We start from the raw sequence: 24090 nt of genomic DNA on the forward strand, positions 1-24090 counted from the left end.
TTTAAGAAAATGTAGTTCACCATTATTTTCATATCAGTGAAGAGCAAACAAAAGACTCATACTACCCTTTTTTCACAATTTTAGTAAAATGTAGTTTCCCATATTGCAGCTGCAATTGGCTGCTCTCGTTTAAGAGGGATCACATTGGATATCAAGGTGGCCCAGAAGCTTCCTATGAAATTCAGCTCTCCCACAACCTTTACTATTTCGGAACATCTCCCCCCATTATCCTCCAAGGGCCCCAATAAAATTTTGGTTTCATAATAGGCACTGCTTCACCTGGATGATCTTCCCAATATTTTTCCTGTTCAACAACATCATCAAGAAAAAGAAACAAGGTTAGGGCTTAAGACCAAAAGGTTCGTTGAAGCTTTTGTTAATGGCTATAGTAAGATATCAGGGAACATATATGATGCAGCACAGTTAGTTTAAGACATATATATGGTATACAGGCAGATAATTAGCTACAATGCCGCTGATACCTTCAATATAATTCATCCTATCAACAAAAAAGATTCCATAGGCCAATTCTGACTTTTAACATCAGCTTTGGATCAAGGAAGCCATTCTAAACATATCATGGATAAGGCAACTCTTTAATGCATATGCAACCGAACCATGTGTATTTTCATTCTTGCCAATCGACACAACAACAAAAATATCACAAAATTGGGAAAGCAACAGAATTTTGCTTTTCTTTCTACCTATTTTTCTTTCACTTGTTTGTTTGACTCTTTTCTCATTACAAAAGACATCACATTGTACCTACACAAGATCAAGCAGTCTGTCACCAATTACTGTGTTTATAACAAGAAAAAGTCTACTTGTTTTCACAGAAAAACTTGATTAGGGACATCAGGAAGAAAGGCAAAACAAAATAACCAAGAAGTTTCCAATACTCTTTTCTGTGTGAAGTCACTGTTTGGGCACAATCTCCTTTCACAGCAGTAATGCATCAACGTATTCTTCTTGATAGGAATAGCAAAAGGATTAAAAAGTTAATTCCCATGGAGACATCACCCTCCTATCAATGGGGTGGCAATCCCTTGCAATCTTCCTGTAGCATCTATCCTGATCACTTCCCTCCAAACACCCCTTTCCACCAGTTCAAAAACCATCCAACCACCCTAGCCATTAACTGGATCAGGAAAACCATAACCCTTCTACTGTGCCATAAAAAAGAATAAAAAAGACAGAATTGTGTTTTTTTTTAATTGAAAGCCAAATTAATTGATATGTAACAAGCCTATTTCTTCTCTATCATTCTAGAGATGATCTTTCAATGAAGAAAGTTTTATGGAGGAAAATTCAAGATTGACATGCCCCTCAACTTTCTTCTCAGAATCACTTACTTTCAGTGCTTTAGGATCTTAAAAGATAACAAACTGGTTCATTGAATCAAAAGCAGAAGAGTTTGTGTGATATGAGCTCATGCATGTATCTTTCTTTTTTCCTTTTTCTTTTGAGAAAGTGCACCTGCATGTCACGTTTATGCTGCATTATCTTTCCATTTTCACCTTATGTATTAGGGATCTATGCTCTTGAAAAAATGCAAAGCAAGAAACTTCATTGCAGACATATTTGTGATATAGCAACCTCGAAGTATAAAGAATGAGGAGAAGCCTCAGGTACGAATTCTTCATTAAAAGAAAAATAACATGCATTGCCAAAAACTAAATTGTAGTATAGAACTAGTCTCCCCATTAGCCTACACGTTATACAGAACAAGATGCACAGAACATAATTTCTTTCATCAAGAAGTACAAAAAGATAACACTTGAAGATGGGGTATGACACTTAAATTAAATTCTTACAAATTACGTAGGAATCAAGAAAAAAAATCCTTCAGCAAAAAAAAAAAGAAAAGAAAAGAAATCGATGAACGAGAGGCAGAGGCAAACAAACGAGGACTGCATGAATTCGTGTGTACCTTATAGAGTTGCTCTGTTATCGCAGATCCTACAACGCCAGTATAGAAGGCAGCGACATAGACCGTTACAAGAGGCGTGAAGGATCTCGGGCGCCTGTAAGGCTCCACCATATCCCAAAGAACAGTCTTTTCCCACTTGTAGAACAGCCTATCGGCATACCACCTCCAAAATCTACTACTCATCCGTGGAAAGAGAATTCCTTCAAAGAATCAAAGAAAGATGAAATTTTTAGGCAACCTGCCACTCGCCGTCTATGCCCTAAATCGGTGAGCGATTCGAATTCCACAATCGACGAAGAGATGGAGATCCTAGACTTCTCTTCTGTGCCAAAAAGAAGAAAGGAGAGAGGACTCGATGAGGTAACTCTCAGTTTCCCCCTCTGCCGGATTCGGGTTGGAGGCGGAGAACCAAAGGGTGGAAGGGTCTCGCAGCCGAGGAATTAAAGGGCTAGGGATCGACCTATTGGGGGAAATTGGGGATGGGTCCGATCGGGCGAACGTTCTGATTCGCGAACTGTTGGTTGCAACCCAGGATCAATCAGTGTTTTCAACATTTATTTTAATTTCTAAAATCTGCAATATTCACAACAACATAGCAATAGAAATAATAAAAGAAATCTCAGTAGATACACTAAAACTGTAATCTAAGATAAAATTGATTCAGCTAGAGATAAGGATTTGGAATTTGGAGAAAGTTTGACAAGTTCATCAAAAGTTCGAATAACCAAAAATCGATAATAAAAGAATAAAACTGAAAAATATAAGCTTTCTGATTTATTTATGTATTTATCTGTTTAATTTTAAATATAGAAGAAGCAAGAATGGAGAGTTCAGAGCATCTCCTTCGCGACACGCAGCGGCTTCTCAACTCCCCTATGCTTTGCACAGTAAAAAAAATTATGGAATTTTTTTGTCCTTTAGCAAGATACAGGAGAACCATGAATCAAAAATTTTGTAGCACCGAATCCTACAAAATATCATGCTTCTATCTCTCAAAACTTCAAGAGACCAACTCACACCGCCACAACTCGCACAAAACCCATATCCTTGAGACAAAACCCCAACCAGAACCTTTCCTCCTTCCCCACAGATCTCCGAAAAAGAGAATGAAATGAAAAGAAAAAGAAATAAAAAAGGGAAAAGAGAGGAAAAGGTCTTACCTTTCGATTTTTTTTCCGTCGGGTAGGAGGCTCGGAGCGGCCGAACAGGGAGGCATAGACGATGGCTTGGCTTTTGTGCTGGGTATTTATATATAAAAGTGTAAAGGGTATAAATATTATCAATTAATTTAAAAATAGCTTAAGATATAGTGGTTGTATTATGAAATAATTTTAAAATAGATTAAGATATGGTGATTATCTGGTTTTTCAGCTTTTCACGGGATGGTTTGGGTTTTGTGTTGGGTATCTAATATATACACACCCACTATTGCGCGGGATCTTAATCTTTTAAAAAACTTGGGATCTTATTATTCTATAGTATATAATATATTTTATGTAAGATATATTTATACTTGATACGTTTATCTGAAGCATGTTAAAAAATAAAATTATTTTACATGCATTTTATATATGGAACTGAGGATCCAAGTTTGGATTTTTAATTAATATATGGAATAGCTGCAAGGCATGATCTCAACTCTTAAGGATGATAATAGATAGGGGAAAGAAAGAAAAGGAAAACTGTGACCCACCAATCCATGGCATCCAGTCTTCACGCTTTTGCAACAAATAATTGCCATTGGCCCCAAAGAATTCAACTACTTTGTCTTGTCTTCCAGATTGTAAAGCATGAAAAATATAGTACAATAAAATATTAAAATTGACACTTGCAGGTTTTGGCAATGTAGAAATAAGAACCGCCTCAGAAGGTGAAGAGAAACATTGCTTAAAGAAATTAAGCAGACTAATTAATTTGTCTGCTTGATATTTCGGTATATACACTGAGAAGATTAAATGCAAGACTTTATCAACTTGAAAGCTTCTACCAATATCAGTAGACAACTCTCTTTCAAAAGCTGTATTTGTAAAATCTCTGATAAGAAACTCCCTCGGTTATTCAGCATACTGAGTCCATTTTCTCTATGCCAACAAACCAACTCTTTTACCAGCTAACAAAATTCTTATTGCTATTCAAATCTTCGAGCCCTTTAAACAGGCAAAAATCCATGATTACAAATATATATATATATATATATATATATATATATATATATATATATATATATATATATATGTTTAAAAAAGTAATTAGAAATAAATAAAATTATCATACTTCTAAAAAAAAATCAAAACCATCGTACATCTATGAGCCCAACTAACGCTGCCGGCGTTTGTAGGCTCCCGTGAGAAATAACATTTGCGGCAGGGAAAATACTTTGCACACCATATGCATTGTAGAAAAAATATACCGCATCATTTGATTGGGCTACATAATCACCAACTTTCAATGTGTATTTAATATCCATAATTTTATTTTTTTCTTTAAAATTTTAAATAATAAAAATACTCTTCTCATTCTAAAAAAATTATAATATCCTGTATTGATATTATGACATCCTGTGTCGATATTATGATATCCTATATGGGATGTCATAATTTTTTTACAAGATATCATAAAGAAGAAATGATATTTTTATTGTTAAAAAATTTATAAAAATTTTAAAGGATGAAAGTATTCCTATCAAAATTATGACATTCTATCGAAAAATTATGACATCCTATACAGAATGTTATAATATCGATACAGAATATCATAATATCGATAGAAGATATTATAATTTTTTAAAAAAAAGAAGAGTATTTTTGTTATTTAAAATTTTAAATAAAAAAATAAAATGCGAGCATTAAATGCGCATTGAAAAGTGATGGTTACGTGACCTAATCAGATAGTGCGGTGTATTTTTTTTACACCACATAAAGTGTACAAAGAATTTCTCTTTGCAGTAGTCGGTCTGCCATATCTACCTCAAAAAAAATAGATGCGCACTCTTGCCGATTCCTAATGGTTTTCTCGTACTCTACATTATTGTTATATGTAAGAAAAAAAGCCCTCCACACCAATGAGAAGAGAAAGAAAGAGAGAGAGGGTGGCCATGGATGCGGTGACCACTATTTGGTCTGCGGTAGGCACCGCTCCACATTGTAGGGACTGCGAGAGAGTGGTCCAAAGCGAAGAAGTTCTGGTTTCGGATCTGGATCTGAAGACCAGGGGAGACGTTGATAGCAACATGGGATAGAGATGCGGAGACAATCGAGGTGGAGGTAGAGATGGGGACCTGGATATTAGAGTCGAAGGGCTTGAGGAAGAAGATGGCGAAGACAATGAGGATGGAGGAGATGAAGAAGAAAGAGACAGAGAGGAAGGAGTCTAAACTTTAAATTTTTTTCTTTTTTTTCTCTTTTCTCTTTTTTTTTCTTTTTCTTTCTTTCTTCTTCTTCCTCTTTTCTTTTCTTTTTTTTTTCTATTCGATGCTCGCTCGAGCATCGCCGCCACTGCCCTTGGCCACGCCCGCCTCTTCCCTTCCCACCTCACCTTGCCCCTCCTGATCTCGGGGCCCCGTCGCCTCCCGCTCCTGCTTGCTGTCTTATCTCGTCTCTACTCCTCCAAGGTCTCCTTCAGTACCAATGGATCCCTCGATAACCTCTCTTCCTCCAATAGGGGCGATGAGCTCCACCATGCCCTCCTTCTGCCACCGCGCTTCAACAAGCACTACAACAAAACAGGTTATTAGCGACGAAAAGTTTTCGTCGCTAATAACAAATTTTCGTCACTAATAGATATTAGCAATAAAAATTTCGTCGCTAATTTTTTATCGTCAATAATTCCGTCGTTGATAATATTTTATGATGAAAAAAAATTTCGTTGCTAATAAAAGATATTTGCAATGAATATTTTTTAACGTTAAAAATAAAAATTAAAAAATTTAATTATAAAAAAAAGTATTTGCAACGAATTATACCGTCGCTAATAAATAAAAAATTAATAGCGATGAAAATATTTTCATCGCTATTAATTTTAAAATTTTAATGACTAAAAGTTTACGTCATAAAAAATATTTTTTACAACGAAAAAGTTTCATCGCTATTAATTTAATAAAAAAAAATTTAAGAAATAAAATTAAATAATATTAGCGATAAAAAATTACATCGTAAATTATTCAATTTGCGACAAACATTTACGTTGCTAATAATTATTTATGATGAAAAATTTTTCATCACTGTTAATTATATATTTATTAAAAAATTAAATTATGTTAGTAAAATATTTTTTGTGATGAATCTTTTATTGCAAAAAATTCTCTCGCTAATAATTTAGTCATATTTTTTAAAAAAAAATTATGAATATATATTTTTAATTTATATGTATAATATTTTTTATAAATTAAAAAATAAAAATAAAAAATTTACATAATAAATTGATTAATAAATTTTATTATTTTATTATATTAAATTAAAATTATAAGAGATTTGAAATTAAAAATATATATATATCAATAAGCCATTAAATATCGGCATCTAGAGAATGAGTTGGGGGACAGAGAGCACTCGACGGAGCTCGAACCGACCTACTGCTACCTCATTAGCTATATCGTCTGCTCCATCTGCACCATCCACTCCATCATCTGGATCTGGAACTGTTGATACTCGTCGATGCATGCAGCCAACTCCTGAGCTCGATGCTCAACCTGCTATCGATCTATGACAGTCTGCTGTCGATCCTCGACAGTCTGCCTCTGCACCTCCGTTAGCCGAGACTCGCATGTAGAATGGATGTCAACCCTAGATGAGCGTGAGGATGAGGGAGCAGTGATCCCATACCCTAGATCTCTAATATAACAGGATCTCGTACCGAGCACCTGATCACAGATCTCATCATCTGTGGGTGCGGTCGAACCCTCAGGGGTAGGTCAGGATCTCATCTCTATCATACGATCTTGAAAATTAAAATTAGAGTTATTTTAATTTTTTAATAAAAATCAGACTGAATAAAAAAATAATTAAAAAAATTTACAAAGATCTCCCAACTCCCTGTCGTCCCGTCGTCCACTCCCTCGACCGTCGCTGGTGGATTCACTAGTAGATATCGATCCGACCAGGAAGCTCACCACTCTCAGCATCTCTATGTAATTTGAAAATTAATTAAAAAAATTTTAAATAACTAAAAAATTATATGCTAATTAAAAATTAAAAATTACCTACCATGTGCTCCATGTGACGAGCGAACGATCTCGAACCCCCATAATATGGCACGATTTGTCTCGCCTGATTCACTGCATTTTGGATACATCGTCTCTGTAAAATTATCAATCAAATTAGTAGATAACAAATTTAATTTAAGAATAAATGATTCAGTCATTAAACTCTAAAAAAAAAGAAGTTTAGATGTGTAACCTGACATATCGGATCCTCATACTGCCAGCATATGGCAGTCCAATCATCCATGGTGATGCTGTCATAGGACTGCTGCCACACTGCCTCCTCCCCATGATCCTGCACCACTCGGTACCAATTCTGATGCATGTGATGGCGATAATCGTTGAAATATAAGGAAAGATGAGTGTGGACGGCTCGTCTCACACGATCCTCCTCAAAATCAATGATGTCGAATATACCCTGTCAATAATAAATATTAGAAGAATACTATGTAAATTAAATATTCATAATATAATTTATTTTACCTATAAGTGGGTGTAGAAAACCTCTCTCAGAGCCTGTAGAACGTGATGCCAATTGAAAAGTATCATAAGGGCATAACTGCGGCATATGATGCCTAGCTCAATCTGCCATGGCTCGCACCATCCCCTAATGGGTCTAGTGTAACTGGCTGGTATCTCGATTCGGAGATGCTGTCTCAGGTGCTCGCATCTCCAATGCTCTAGAGCGAGATTCTTCGATGGATCTTGCCCTCATCTCACTACCGATGAAGACTGACCTGAAACAATAATAAATAAATCATTAGTATGATCCAAATAAAAGAATCAAATTTTATTATATAAAAAATATAATAATATCACTGGGATCTGCCTCATTGGGATCCACCTCACTGGAACCCTCTGATAGTGGAGCCAGTGCAGCAATGGAGATCGGTGAAGGCGCCTCAACCTCCGAGGTAGACTGTGAATGCGGACGTCATCGTCTGTCTTTTAGTACTATATCTGCAATAATTAAGATATAAATAAATATAATATTGAATAATAATAATAGATTCAAATAACATTCTAATGAATATAATTATATCACATACCATTATTGCAAGACAAGATTGAACGAAGAATATAGATCTACTCATCAATATTTGTATCTTTCTCGATATGTAGATCCTCCTCCGAATTAGAATAATTGATATATATGTCATCTTCAATCTCATCATCATTTATGAACTAATCGTCACCTTCCGACTCATCAAGATTAAATACAAAATTAGCTTCAACTTTGTTGGATGGCAAATCAGCCTTATTCAAAGGTGCCGTTACAAGTTCTTCATCAACAAAAAGCTCGGCTAATGTTTGTTCTTCTTACTGAAAAGCTTCTTCTTCATGTAAATCTGAATTTTCATCCATCTCTAATCGGGTTGGTATGTCATATAAACCTCTAGATATCATTTTTTGTACAACATGCCAATTACCTCGATATTTTAGATCCTTCAAATATATTACTTGTTTCGCTTGAGTTGCTAATATATACGGCTCATTTTGGTACTATGTTCGTGCAAAATTTATACTGATAAATTATGAATCGATATGAATACCGATCTTTTTATTACTAATATCTCACCATTCACACTAAAACAAAAATACATAATTACTGGACTCATACTTCAGTTCTATGATATCTATCAGTACACCATAATAATCAATCTCTTCTTCTCCTTCATATCCTATTGTAGCAATCCTACTATTCTAGATCCGTCGTTGCATCTCAAGCTCTCTTGTGTAAAATCTCATTCTTCCAATGATATAGGATGTGTAGTGATTAACCCTTCGATCGGGACCACATGCTAAATCGTAAAACTCATCGGTCGCATCCACTTCTTTATTGAAATACTTATATATCATCTACATCAAAAGATAAAAAATTATATTAGTTCAAATAATATTATTTATAAATAAATAAATAATGTATCACTAATGTAACTTACAAGATTATCAAATTATTTTGCAAATCTGTTCCTATATCGATCATCGGCATCCGTATTATTCTCTCTACATGGTATACTCTTGTGCTCACTGCAAAAAGTTACAATTTTTAATTTTACATCGACATGAAAAATTTTTTTAAATATTAAACAGTATGGTAAGATGGTACTTACTCAATAAAATCTTCAATTTCTTCACAATTATTTAGAACATAAAAGTGTGCCTTGAATAGCTCGTTCACGTCTATAAATTCATATCTTCTTGCACCAATAGGTCGAACCATTTGTTTAAATATAGACAACATCGATTTATTGTCACCCCATTCACAGTCTGCATTACGATTTGTACGATTGAATCTTATTTTGATATCGTCAAGATACATCAAACAGAAAGTGACACACTCGATAGCTACATATGCTTCCATTATAGACCCTTCAGGCCTTGCTTTATTGCGCACATATTTTTTTAAGGTGCACAAGAATCTATAAATAAAAATAAATTTAAATTTTAGAAATATATTTATATCTTATAATTGATATAATAAAGTATGTATAATTTTTTTATTTTTTAATAGGATATATCCATCGATAATGTATCGGTCCGATCAAAAGAGCTTCGTTTGGAAGATGAGTAGTCAGGTGCACCATAACATCAAAAAATGATGGTGGAAATATTTTTGCTAACTTACAAAAAATAAATACGATATTCTTCTTTGATCTCTCAAGTTAATCTTCAATTTTTTACAACATAATTCTCGGAAGAGCACTCCCAGCTCAATCAATGCGGTTTGAATATCACCACCCAAATAGCCACGCATGACTACAGGAAGCAAACATTGCATCATCACATGAGAGTCATAATTTTTCATGCCAGAGATATTACCATCGTTGTTCCCAACACACCGCGAAATGTTTGAAGCGCATGCATAAGGAAACTTTACGATTTTGAACCATCCACAGAAATTTTTCTTTTCCTCACCAAACAGCGAATAACATGCAGATGGCATAAAAAATCTCTCACCTTGACGAACTAAATACAACTCCGACCGGATTTTCATTTCCTGTAAATCAAGGTGAGCTTTTGTACTATCATTTATTTTTTCTGAGATGTTCAATACAGTACCGATGATATTATCACAAATATTCTTTTCAATGTGCATTACATCCAGATTATGATGAAGTAGTAGCTGCTTCTAATATGGTAGCTCGAAAAATATGCTTCGCTTCATCCAATTCAGCTCAGCTTCAGTACGCTTCCGCTTACGAGTACCCGATGTTTTTTTAAATTGGACATTTTCAATGACTTCAAGTTATTCTAAAATTTTTACTTCACTTAACTCCTTAGGTGGCGGACGTCGGTCGGACTTACCGTCAAAATATTTATTGTAACAAGTCCTCCAAGAATGATTAGCAAGAAGAAACCACCGATGACCCATGAAATATATTTTCTGTCCGTGCTTTAAATGTAAGAAGGATGCATCCCTATTGCATATTGGACATGCAAGATATCCTTTGGTGCTCCATCCAGATAAGTTTTCAAATGCAAAAAAATTATTTATGGTCCATAGAATCGAAGCATGCAACTTAAAATTACTTCGACTCACAAAATCATATGTTTATACCCTATTTTCCTATAGCTCCTTCAAATCATCGATTAAAGGTCGTATATATACATCAATTTCATTACCTGGTACTTTCGGATCCGAAATTAACAGTGACATAAAAATAAATAGTTCTTTCATGCACTTCCAAGGTGATACATTATATACATCTAGCATCACAGGCCACATGTTGTAAGAGGTACTCGGATTACCAAAAGGATTAAATCCATCTGTCGCTAGATCAAGTCGGATATTGCGTGGGTCACTCGCAAAGTGTGGATGCTTTGTATCGAAGTCTTTCCACATTAAAGAGTCGGTCAGGTGGCTAAGTATGTTCTTCTCTGAAACCCGCTGCTCATAATGTCATCTCATTTATTCAGCTGTCTTTGTGAATATATATAACCTTTGAAGTCTTGAAATTAATAAAAAATATCTTAAAATCCTTTGAGGTATCTTCTTTACTTTTCTATTATCGATTTTGTATCTAGGCTCACCGCATTTTAGACATTCAGTTGCTTGTTCATTATCCTTATAAAATAATATACAGTTATTTTTGTAGGCATGTATAGGAATATAGTCAAGTCCCATTTTTCGCATGTATATTTTTACTTCAGAATATGATTTCGAAAGTCGCTCTCCATCGAAAAGAGCTGCTTTAATCAATGTTAAAATTTAATCAAATGACTTCTGACTCTATCGGTTAACGATTTTAATATGAAGTAATTTTATCAAAAACTTTAACTTCAAAAACTTTGTACAATTTGGATAGAGTGGCTCTCGTGCATCCCTTACAAGATTTGCAAACTGTTCAGAAATCCCTTCTACCTCAAGTCGGATATTATGTTCATGATCAGAATTGCTTTCAGATGTAGTAGTACTCATGCGTACATTTGAACAAGCACCTTAATGTAAATTATCTAATAATTCTCTTATACCACTATATTTGACAGGTTCACCAGCATCACTATCATCTTCAGTATCGTCATCGTGGCACACCACTTCATTCGGATCACCCTCTCCATGCCATATCCAACAAGTATATTTTTTATCCATACCATATTGTAGCAGATGCTCCTCAACAAGTGTTATGTGACGATATACTAAATTGACACATCTCTTATATGGACACTTTATCCGACTAGCACTGTCAGCCTTATGCAATGCAAACTCAATAAAATTTTAAACTCCTTTTCGATATTCAGGCAAAAAAATACCTCTAGCATTCTTTCAATTTTTGTTGATATCCATCTAACAATAAACACAAAATCATTAACAATCAAAAAAAAGTTCAGTAGTATTCTGGATCTCGATTCGAATTTCGGACTGAATCACATTTCGAATTCCAGGCAAACTTTCAATCCGGATCTAGATCCGAATCACTTTATACAAAACAACACATATTAAAAAACACAGACTGAATAGTAATACAGAAAATATATTACATCAATTTAATAAAGTAAAAATGGATGATCCTATCCATTTCAAATCATTACTAACAAGTGTGGTCCTATCCCTTTCAGAAAAATAATAATCTTATTATTGTTATTAGTGAATATTTTATCTCATTTTTATAAAAATTTTGACAGTATCTCCCTATAGTTCTCCAAGTATACAATATGAATATGGTGCCTACGCACCCTATCCACCATATACCCAGAGAACAATAGACAAATAACTATTGAATACCATATAATAAAATAAAATATCAATTATTAATAATAATAATATTATTATTTTTTCAAAAAGCTCAAATACAAGACATTCAAGATTCGATCTCGATGAAGATCGACTCTCGAACGGAAATCTACGGCTCAATACAATTTAACTACCATCTTTGAACATGCATTCGAAGATAAATTTCTAATTTATCAAAAAAGAATAACTTTGTATTAAAATTTCTTCATCAAAAATTTTAATAGAGTTTTCTATAAAATAAAAATATTTTTTATATTTATAATTTCAGCAGTATACAAAACAGTACATAAAATAATTAAATTGTAACAAGTAACAGCAATGTGTATTGTGTCAGTGAAAAAAATAATTAATCAAATAATTAAATAATTTCAATAGTAATACTAAAAAATAATATACAATAAATATTATTAATTAAATAATTAATCAAATAATATGCGTCACCCTCCATGCTGGCCCGACCCAACCCAACCCGCCCCGTCCCCATCGGCCCTGGCCCCGTCCACGCCGGCCCGACCCCATCCCTATCGGCCTCGACCCGACCCAGACCCATCCCCGCAGGCCCCGGCCCGACCCAAAATCGACCCGACCCTGACCCGATCCGGCTCGACCCGGCCCATCGGACCGGCCCGGCCCCGGCCCCATCCCCGCCGGCCCACCCCGACCTCATCTCCGTCAGCCCGGCCCAGTCCACACCGGCCCGACCCAGCCCACCCATCCCTGTGCCCGCCGGCCCCGGCCCACCCATCCCAGTCCTCGTGCCCGCCGTTTCTGGCCCATCCACGCCAGCCCAACCCGACCCACCAGTCCACGTCGGCCCGATCGGGCCCCGACATCGTCCACGCCGGCCCGGTGGCCCGACAAAAGAATAAAAAAAATAAAGATGGATTACTGACGGCGGATGCAGGCACCACCGACCCGACCCAATCCGGCCCAACCCAACCCGCCCCGCTAGACCAGCCCGGCCCCATCCCCGGAGGCCCCGGCCCGACCCGGAACCGACCCGGCCCGACCCGCTCCAGCCCGACCAGACCCGACCCATCGGACCGGCCCAGCCCCGCCAGCCCGCCCCAGCCACGTCTCCACCGGCCCAGCCTCATCCGCGTCGGCCCGACCCTGCCCACCCGTCCACCCCAGTCTGACCCGGCCTGACCCAGCCCACCCGTCTCCGTCCTCGTGCCCGCCGGCCCCAGCCCACCCATCCCCGTCCCCGTGCCCGCCGCCCCCGGCCCAGTCCACGCCGACCCGATCAGGCCCGACTCGACCCACCCGTCCACGTCGGCTCGGTGGCCCGACAAAAGAACAAAAAAAATAAAGATGGATTACCGGCAGCGGACGCAGGCACCGTCGGCTCGGCCCGGCCCCACCGGCGTCTCCCCCATCCCCGACAGCCCACTAGTGGCCCGAGAACCCCCCCCAAAAAAAAAAAACAAAGAAAGCTTACCTTATCGGCGGACGTGACTGCGACGACGACGGCGACGGTGATCAAGGATGGCAACGGCGGCAAACTCGATGGTCGGGAGCGGGGGCAGAGCAGAGAGGGGGATGCGGGGGGGGAGCGCGCGAAAGCACAGTGGGGGGGCATCGGGGAAGAAAATGGGTTTCAGATGGAATTTGACAGGACGCGATGTATTAGCGACGAAAATTTTCGTCGCTAATAAAAATTTTCTTTGCTAATAATTTAAACAAAAAAATAATTTACGATGAAAAAAAATTTTCGTTGCTAATAATGTTATTGACGATGTAACTATTTTTCGTCACTAATAGTTTCCACCAAAAAAAATCCGTCGAAAAAATTATTTCTCCCCTCCCAAAATATTATTTGCGACGAAATCATAGGTATCGTTGCTAATAAATTTTTAACGACAGAAAGTTTTCATCGCTAATAGTATCCGCCAAAATATTTTTCGATAAAAAAAGTTTTCCAACAAAAAAATTATTTACAACGATAAATTTTTATCGTTAATTACATTATTAGCGACAAAAATTCTTTTTCATCGCTAATAATTACTAAAAAAAATTATTTTTTTAAAAATTTACGTTAATTTTTTTTTAAATGTTATGGCAATTTCAAAAGATTCTAATGATCGATAGATACGAAAATATTTAAAAGTTTCAAAAAATAATATTAAAGCATACAGCTTGAGATTTTCAAATTTTACGTTATAGATAAGATGGAGATGGATAGAATAAAGCAATTATAAATGAAAAACTCTTTTTCCAGCATCCAGCCTTGCTATTCAAGAATGTCGGCAGCAGAAGGTAATTTTCAAATATTGTTGTCCTTCTGAGGTAATGATGCTGCCGTCTTCCATAACATAGCTCCACCTTAATCAGCCACGCCTACTATTAACTAAAACCTTATCAGGGATAGTGTTGTTTAACTTGACTGCTTGTTCTGTTGTTTATGCTTAATATAGGCATTTTTCTAAACTTTGAAATCATGAACTAGACAAGGAACCAGATCATCAGTTTGGGATTTTTCATATTAAAGTTTTGATTAGATCCCTAGTATTTGAAATTGTGTATAATCGGGCACATATGGGTTGGATGATCCCATCTAGGCCTTGAAGTGACCAACATGTGCTTGTGGCTTACAACTTTGAATCCAATTAAGCATTTGTTTAGATAGTTGGGCCTAAAATTCTATGAGATACATAAGCCAACCACCAAATATACAGAATTATAAGCTGAGCTTGGCCTATTTTACCATTATCAAGGACTGATTTTTGAGTTCCATAATATTTTATATCCAATCATTCAAATCGATTCTAAATTGAAATCAATTAAGTCTTTGTTAAAAAAATAAAAAAATAATAATATTTTTTTAATTTTATTTTTTTCTTATATTACTACATATTCATCTTAATATTCTACATACTTTTTTTGTGCACATATTATTTTTTAAAAACTATCTAATAAATATTTTTATAAATATAAAAAAATTTACTATAATATATCTAAACATCCTTCAATAGAAATTTTTTTTAAAATTTTTAAGATATTAGCGATGAAATTTTTCATCGTTAAAAAAGCCATTAGCGACGGAAATCTTTAATTCCATCGCTAATAGTCTAGTTTTTGAAATTTTAAATTTTTTATTTTTCAAATATTGACGACGAAAGATATACATCGTAAATAAGCAATGATTTTGCAACGTTTATTCGATTTAGTATCGTAAATAGTAGATTATTTATGATAAAATATTTCTATCATAAATTATTTTTTATTTTTAAATTTTTAAAATAGATTTATTAGCGACGAAAAAATCTTCTTTCATCGCAAATACGCTTAATAATTTACGACAAAAAATTTTTACGTCCCTAATACTGTTATTTTTAAAAATTATTTTTTTTTATTTTTTACATATTAGCGATGAAAAATATTCATTATAAATAAACAGCTATTTTTCGACAGAAAATATAATTTCCATCACAAATAGTTGATTATTTACGACGTAAAGTTTTCATCGCAAATAGTCTGAAATTTTTTTAAATTTTTAATTTTTTCTAATTATTTACAACGAATATAATTTGTCGTAAATAATCAATTATTGATGACGTAATATTTTTATTAGTGGCAAATAGCCTTTTGAATTTTTAAATTTTTTTATTTTTCACATATTAGTGATAAAAAATTTTATCGTAAATGATCAATATTTGGTGATAGAAAAATTATTTTCCATCACAAATATTTATGTTATCTACAACATATTTCAATTCATTATAAATAATCTTTAATTTTTAAATTTTTAAATTTATAATTTTTTTAAAATATTAATGACAAAAAGTTTCTTCGTTAATAAGACTTATTTACGATGAAAATATTATTTTTATCGTAAATAATTAAATTATTTATGATGAAAAGTTATGTTGAAAATAATCTATAATATTTGATATTTTAAATTTTTTATTTCTCTTCAAATATTAGTGACAAAAATTTTTAGTCGTAAATAAAAGTTATTTGTGACGGAAAAATATTTTTCATCATAAAAATTTAAATTATATACGATAAAAATATTTTCATCGCTAATATTTGGATATTTAAAATTTAAATAATATTTTATTATTGATGATGAAAAAAATCATCGAAAATAATCATTTATTAACGATGAAAATTTATTTTTTGTCGATAATATTTTTTTTGTGACGAAAAAATGAAATCATCATAAATATTTTTTTATTTATAAAAAATATTTTAGATCATAAATAATTTTATTTGCAGTGAAAAAATTTTTATCGTAAAAAATATCATCACAAAAAAATTATTTTTTTTTAGTGAAAGATATACCAATTTTTATTATGCTTCTCGTGGGCGCTGTCAGGATGATTGGGCAAATGGTCCAACGGAAGATGATAAGAGCATCGATTACGGCCTCCGCGGCCGCCGACATGAAGGGTATAGTGGTGGAGTGCTGGTGGAGGATCATGGAGAGAGAGGCCCCCACGATCGATCTTGACAAAGGAGAGAAGAGGGGAATGAGGAAGCTACCGGAAGAATAGGGGATGAAAGGTTAAAAAAATACTCTTTGTGGCCATATGACGGACGCTGCATTTAGAGAAAAATGATATGCACGTCTGTCTCAGTCCATCTTAAATCTTTTTTTTCTCTTTTTTTTCTATTTTATCCTTCAAAAATTCTTTATGCACTGCCAATGGTGTAAAAAATCTAACGTGTAAAATACATTATTTTATCTGATTGATCCACATAGTCACACCTTCCAATATGCATTTAATATCTGTAGATTATCTTTTTCGTTTAAAAATTTTATATAACGAAAATATTCCTATCTTTTGATTATAATATCCCTTCAAAAAAATTATGACATTCCTTCAAAAAAATTATGACACTCTATCTCTGCATTTTAAAAAAAATTATGACATCCCTTCTTAAAAATTATAATATTTTTTTAAAAAAATATGATATTTTTTTAAAAAAATTATGATATCTATCTTTAATTTTTTATTTAGCATCAAGATATCATAATTTTTTTATGAAAGAGTATCCTAATTTTTAACCAACAGCATATCTCAACCTTCTGGAAAAGGGTTCAAAAAAAGCAGTTACAAAACCACTAACACATGTAAACCAACAGCGCATCTTGGCCTTCAGGAAAGGGTTCAAAAAAAGCGAGACCCTGCGGGCCTGGCTGCAGGATGAGTTATGGCGGTTCCACCTGCGCGCCCCTGGTGTGCCTATAAACGGATCACGAACCGCAGTAGGAAGGCGTTGGGGTGGTTGGATTTCTATATTTCGGTAGCACCGTATATAATATTACTCAAACATAATATTTCTGGTTGTACTTACTCCAGAACTAGGCAATATAGAGAACCTAGACCTCTCGCCTTCGTGACACGATCAACACCTTGACTATAAATACGGCAAACATCTTCTTCATCTCCCACCGAGTTTTCATCAAAGCAAACACCTTCTTCATCTCCCACCGAGTTTTCATCAGACACAATCTCCTTCCATCATGGCTAATTCCCCTCCTACCAACCTGTACCTAAAGATAGGATATTGAGAATCCTGCTAGAGTGGCATGTCCCTCTTCTTCAGTTTGACAACATGTCCAACATTCTGGATCCGAGTTCCATGCTTTTGGTTTAACCTAGAAGTTAGCAAGACAAGCTACTTAACACTTGGGATTTTATTTTAGGCACTGGTTGCTTACAATAAGCAATATGTATCATGCCCTACTCCACTAACAAGTTATTAGTCAGCACCAACTCACTTGCAAACATTCCTTATGGAACTCGCAGCCCTTCTGCACAAGCATCACCATCATCCTCATTGCCAATGCCATACATTTCGAGATCGGCCTCTTCAACTTCATCCTGGCATTGGAAAAATGCTATCCATTAGATGAATATTAGCAAAAATCCATGTATTACATGCAAATTAGTTCTGGCAAAGAACCCATATAATGAGCTGTTGTGTGCTGCTACAAATTTGCTAATCCATGATCAATTGACAGATCATTTATCCAATTAAACATGATACAAAAACCCAGATATCTGGAAATTATATAATCAGTCTAGTAGAATTTCAAGAATGAAGAAAATCACTAGTTTTAGCAATTGTTCTAGCTTACAACTGTAAAGTTTTCTATGACTTTACAACCAGCCTATAACTTCAGTCTACCATAGATTGGCAATCAGACAGAACCTGCTTATCAATTGGCTACCAAATTGGAAACGCTGAAAATCAGACACACATGTGACTTGACAAAATATTATAGCTATATAGTATCAAAACTCATATGATTGGGCACATATGCAGCAAGTTGCAACCAAGACTGAAGTTTGTAGTTGGGAAGAGGTCATTAGCAATAGGCAAAACCCAGCGCTTAAATGCTTAAAACTTCATTGACAAACATTGCATCCTCACCTCCACATCATTATCAGAAAATAAAGCATCAGTAAGCTGCAAATCCAATTCTTTATTGCCTGATTCCTTATCAGCCCTTATTTGATCCCACAGGAAACAACGTGGAAAAGAATCAGCTCTGAGGAAGAATAACATTCTCAAGCATCTACTGAAGTTCCAAGCTATAGTAATTAAACCACAAAAAAAATGAATAAAATGAATGTGCCAAATCATACTAGTTGAGATTTTAGCATCTGAATTCTGTCCTAAAGATTTGAAATATGATGGTTCCATGCCTAAGATTTCCATATTAGTGAAAAGAGAGGAATCATCACAAAGAACTATACCATTACTGAAACAGGGCCATAAATGAACTCCCCCTTCCTAATATCGACTTGCAAATTGCCAAGGGCTTGACATAGCATTTATACAATGCCATACCAGCCAACAAATATATTTGCTTACCTCACCAATGTTTCAAACATTTTGTAGAATCCTGGGGCTCAAAATATTGGGTTGTAAAATGTTCTTTGAAGCACAATGACTATATTGTTGTGGAACATTTAATAAAGTTGATTCTTCAACAGAAACAGAAAAACCTGTGTAAAAGGTTACCCTTCTTCTCAAAATCCTTCCACCACAATTCTATATAAGAAACGAGTCAAACTGTCAAACGGATATGCAGAACGAAACTTATCTGACAGTGTCAATTGAAGTTTTTAACCAGTAAATATGATTTTATGTTTATAATTTTTAGTTTCAATTCACAAGTATGCCTATTCTTGTCCTAAACTAATTAGTCAGGCTAAAAAAATACATTCCTTAGAAATTCATGTAAATTTAAGTAATCTTAAATTGATATCCACTTTATTTTATATTTAAGATTCTATATTTTTTTATCTTTTTTCCTCTCTCATGAGCTTAAATAGTTAATTTAATCTATTATGTCCTATAATTTTATTATCACTAACACATATACTCTGCATAACTGGGATGAAAGATTTCATTATGAAAGAATGTTGTTTAAATGCTCCAGTTCTGCAACATAAAAAATAAATCAAGAAAAACTTCTTCCGCAGTCTCAACTATTCCGAGCTTTTTCAACCCATCTTTCAATTGATCTGGCTCATGTATTTGTCATATTCAGTACCACTTGATGATAAAGCATATCGGCATTAGATATAATGCATAGCAATATGTTGTGGCCATTTTGGATCTGGCAAACCTTGCATGATACTTAGGTCATGCTTCTCATTTTTCCATTGCATGCATTCTTAATGCTGGGATTCGTGGATGCCTTGTAAATCTCAACTAACAATAAATGCAATAGATTAGATCTTCCACTAGTTCTAACAAGAAAGAGAGGCTTCATGACCTATCTTGGTGCAACTTCAGCCTAACGCCTTAAAAATTTTGCAACATATTGTGCTAATGCATCCAAGCACTTGGCACAGTACAACAGAACTTGGTGTGGCCAATTTAAAATTTACATATTCTGGTACCAATAACAATACATTAAACCTAGCCTGTCATTCCCTTACGCATGCCATTAATGCAAATCTAGAGTCTCAATGTAGTTCCCCCACCACAACCCCCCACCCCCCACATCAATAAGATGATGAGTTTTGCCAACACCAAACAAAATATTTTTATCTGAACAAAATGATCAAAAATGATGCAACTTACCCAGGGTGTAAATCGCATTTTTTAAGAAAAATTTATTTATGTTTGGATTTGATTGGTATACTTAGATAGCTTGGACATAGGATTCATATGAATAACTTAGCCAAATAGAAGATATTATACATAAAAAGTCTATTATACTAATCAATATGTTGCAATTACATAGATTTCTCACCATGGTGTCCACTACCATCACATCTCTTGGCACTATTCTGTCCTTTTTCCATGCTCCACACCATAATGCTGTTCAAACCAGCTTCATTTAATAGGATTCGCATACATTGACTTCTCAATTTGCTTACCCACTATAAAAAGTTTACCTGCAAAATTAGTTAGAAAAATTATAGTTGTTCAAACAGGGTTTTAAATATCAATACTGAATCTTTTACCGTTTTTTCCTCAAAATGAGATAGTATTGGTATAGTACCTATATTGATGATACATACCAAAACTAAAAGATTCTAAAAAAATCGAAAACCCCTTGGTACCGATTAGTGCGGCTGGTCGGTACACATCAGTATGCACCTATAGACCAGTGTGGCTAGTCCATACTGGTACAGCCGTTTCAACATCCTGGGACCCATACTAGTGCCAATTTCATGCTAGAAAGGTATGGTATCAGCCGTACTCTCCCATGTCGGCAATTTTTTAAACCATGCCTTGGAAAATGCTATTGAATTGTAATGTTTGTCCTAAGACCACGAGTAATATAACTTGTGCATCTATTTAGAGAATAGTGATATGATGGGTAACTAATTTACCTTTTCACATTGTAGATTCGCCAAAACTACATAGTCCATAACATAATGCTTCATGTTTGCCTTAAGCATCTGAGAAATAAAGCAAGGAGGCACAATCTTGGTAAAGTGCCATACCACCATAGCACTATTTGTAGGCTTAGAAACAACAAAAAATGAACTAATCCTTGCTGCCCCTCTTATCTTGGTTTATTTTCCAAAAGACTTTATACTGCAAAAGCAGCTTTTTCACAGGAAAGTGTTCCTTACCTTTGCATCAGAACAATGATCTTTGTTATCTCAATAGAAGTGTTGTTAGCCTGGTGTCAAGAACGAACAGCTCTGTGTTCCATTCCCACTAAATGCATGCTCTCTTCAAGCAATGACCGCAAAATCCATGAGGCCTTAGAAGACGTTCCGTTATGTAAGTGTTGATCTAACAATCTTGTGTATCTAAGAGCTATTTCAAGTTCATTCTGCTGAAAATGGCAAGAAAGAATGCTGTTCCACTCTGCTGACTTTCCTTCTGCACAAATTCCATGGAGAAGGAAAAGAAATGTGATAGAATCTGGCAAACAGCCTTTTGCAAACATCTTGTCTCTCAACTCCAATGCCTTTGTAACCATTTGATGTTTGCAAAGACAGAAAATTATTACATTATATGCTGCACTCCTGCGATCCCATCCATCAGATATCATATTTACAAAGATGTCTAAGAATGCATTCTTGCTGTCCTCTTGAAGATCAGTGGTACAAGTGGAATCAAGACATGGAGTACTATTAATAAGACCATTAATTAAATAATGGAAGGTAACATCATTAGGAGGGCATTTATTAGATAACATTTCTTCAAAGAATGCAACAGCTCTGGTGGTTTGTTTGTTTTTACAAAAGCTGCCAATCAAAATGCTATATGTGACAACATTAGGAATAAGACCATGAGATTGCATATTCTTAAAGAGAACTTCTGCAGTATCAATATCACCTTTTCGACAATACCCATTGATTAAAGCAGAATATGTGACTACATTTGGTTTGCATCTCCGCTTCATCATGTCACCAAATACCCTTAAAGCCCCATCCAAGTCGCTTTGTTTCACATAACCATCTATAACTGTGGTATATGTAAATTCATCTGGGCAATGTCCATCCCTCCTCATGCTATTGATGAATAAAATTGCATCATTCATCATTCCAAATTTACAATACCCTTTGATCATAGCATTGTAGCCAACAACCCCATGTCTAATGCCCTTCCGTCCCATGAACTCAAAAACCTTCTTTGCCTCACTCAAATCCTCATTTCTGATGAACCCATCAATCAATGTAGCATAAACAAACTCATCTGGGAGGATATTTTGATCAAGCATCTCAGCAAGCAGCTTTTTAGCAGAGGAAAGCATCCCTTTCTTGCAAAGTCCACTTATTAGAATATTGTAAATTCCAGCATCTAGGGTTACTCCCTTCTCTATCATCTTCTCTTGAATTGCTAATGCATCATGTACCTCCTGCATGAGAACAAGTCCATGAATTAGAGCTGCATAAGTTACCAAGTCAGGTTTATGTCCTTTCTCCATCATCTCAATGAACAAATTCGACGCCATGGCAACCTCCCCATTTTGGCAATACCCATGAATGATAGGAGTATAACTAAATTTATTCGGATCCAATCTCCTCTTAATGGCCTCCCTCAGAAGAAGCTCAGCCTCTCCAACATTTCCACCCTGACAAAGACTGGAAATTAAAATGTTATATGTTACGATATCCGGTTCACACCCACTTCCAATCATCTGCCTCAGAACTGCTTTAGCCTTAACAACCGAGCCATGCTTACACCAAGCATCAATCACATTATTGTAAATTTGTACATTTGGCCACAATCCCCGTGCTTTCATCTCTGAAATCAATCTATTTATCTCTACAAAATCCCCTTTCTTGCAGAACCCATTAATAACAATACCATAAGACACCAATGTCGGCAGGAATCCCTTCAATTTCATCTCCCTAAAAAGCTCTAAGCCCCTCTTCATGTCGCCATTCCTGCAATACCCATCAAGAAGAGTGTTATGAAAGACGACATTCGGGATGCACCCGGCTCCCCATCTATCTTCAATCAAGTTCTTGGCTTCATCCATCCTCCCTTCAATACACAAACCCCTGACCATTATACCAGTGCTGTAGTTATCGGCCCCACCATCTCGCCTAAGCATTTCATCATACATCTGACGGGCCAGATCACAATGACGCCGTTCTACCAACAACTTGAGCAAACAATTGCAGTCAGACACGTCAGGAAAAGAACCAAGCTGATCTCTCATAGTTCTGTAGGCATCCAAAGCCTCCTCTTCAAGTCCAGAATCAGAATAGGCGGCGATGAGAGCGCCGAAGGCCTGCCGATTGGGGGTTCGCTCCTCGCTCCTCATCGTCTGGAGCACGAGCTCTATCTCCGGAAACCGACGGGCTTTGGCCAGGAGCCAGAGGAGCGCCGAGTAGGAGAGGGAGTCCGGCGGGTCCGCCCACGGCGGGCGGCGTCGGCGGGCCCAGTCGAAGAAGGCGAGAGCGGAGTCGGGGTCGGGGAGGCGCGCGAGGACGGGCGCAATCGCTTCTTCATCTTCTTCGGGAGAGAAGGCATCGTCGAGTGCTCGCTCCCAGTGGGGATTCGTGTCGCGGGAGCGGAGGATTTGAGCGATCGAGTCGGCGAGGCGGCGGAGGCGGGATTTGAAGGGGTTTTGGCGGGGTTTTTTGATTGGAGGAAGAAAGAGTTTGGACATATGAAAGGTGAGGAGTGAAACAAGTTTTCGGGCACGGGAGAGTGAACGAATGAGAGAAGACTAGCAGCCGAGAGAAGGGAAGTCCACTTGCACTACCGAGAATTTCATATTTCTCAAGTTTGATGCATATGTTTGTGTCTTTTACTTCAAATCGTCTGATACCGAGTAAC

At 36.0% G+C, this 24090-nt stretch overlaps 2 protein-coding genes across 7 annotated transcripts; both read right to left on the minus strand.

Moving 5' to 3' along the window:
* On the minus strand, window positions 1-3190 carry LOC105058508 (uncharacterized protein At4g29660). Of its 3 annotated transcripts, none has more exons than XM_010941464.3 (3): window positions 3091-3190; window positions 1931-2130; window positions 1-304 (listed from the first exon to the last, which is right to left on the minus strand). In XM_010941464.3, exons 2-3 carry the CDS (start codon window positions 2111-2113, stop codon window positions 203-205), a joined length of 285 nt encoding a protein of 94 aa, XP_010939766.3. In that variant the 5' UTR covers window positions 2114-2130; window positions 3091-3190; the 3' UTR covers window positions 1-202. The 3 variants fall into 3 exon arrangements, with proteins under 3 accessions (XP_010939766.3, XP_073105566.1, XP_073105565.1); XM_073249465.1 differs by having other exon boundaries at window positions 1931-2444; window positions 3091-3154; XM_073249464.1 differs by having other exon boundaries at window positions 1931-2503; window positions 3091-3139.
* Window positions 3191-17391: 14201 nt separating this feature from the next.
* Window positions 17392-24090, minus strand: LOC105058507 (uncharacterized). 4 transcript variants are annotated; one of them, XM_073249596.1, is made up of 4 exons: window positions 21174-24090; window positions 20588-20732; window positions 18095-18197; window positions 17392-17971 (listed from the first exon to the last, which is right to left on the minus strand). In XM_073249596.1, the coding sequence occupies exon 1, from the start codon at window positions 23918-23920 to the stop codon at window positions 21476-21478; it is 2445 nt and encodes an 814-aa protein (XP_073105697.1). In that variant the 5' UTR covers window positions 23921-24090; the 3' UTR covers window positions 17392-17971; window positions 18095-18197; window positions 20588-20732; window positions 21174-21475. The 4 variants fall into 4 exon arrangements, with proteins under 4 accessions (XP_073105697.1, XP_010939764.1, XP_073105696.1 ...); XM_010941462.4 differs by lacking the exon at window positions 17392-17971 and having other exon boundaries at window positions 17993-18197; window positions 21174-21242; window positions 21420-24090; XM_073249595.1 differs by lacking the exon at window positions 17392-17971 and having other exon boundaries at window positions 17993-18197.

The sequence above is a fragment of the Elaeis guineensis genome, chromosome 15 (assembly GCF_000442705.2).
Source record: "Elaeis guineensis isolate ETL-2024a chromosome 15, EG11, whole genome shotgun sequence".
In the NCBI taxonomy this organism is placed as follows: Eukaryota; Viridiplantae; Streptophyta; class Magnoliopsida; order Arecales; family Arecaceae; genus Elaeis; species Elaeis guineensis.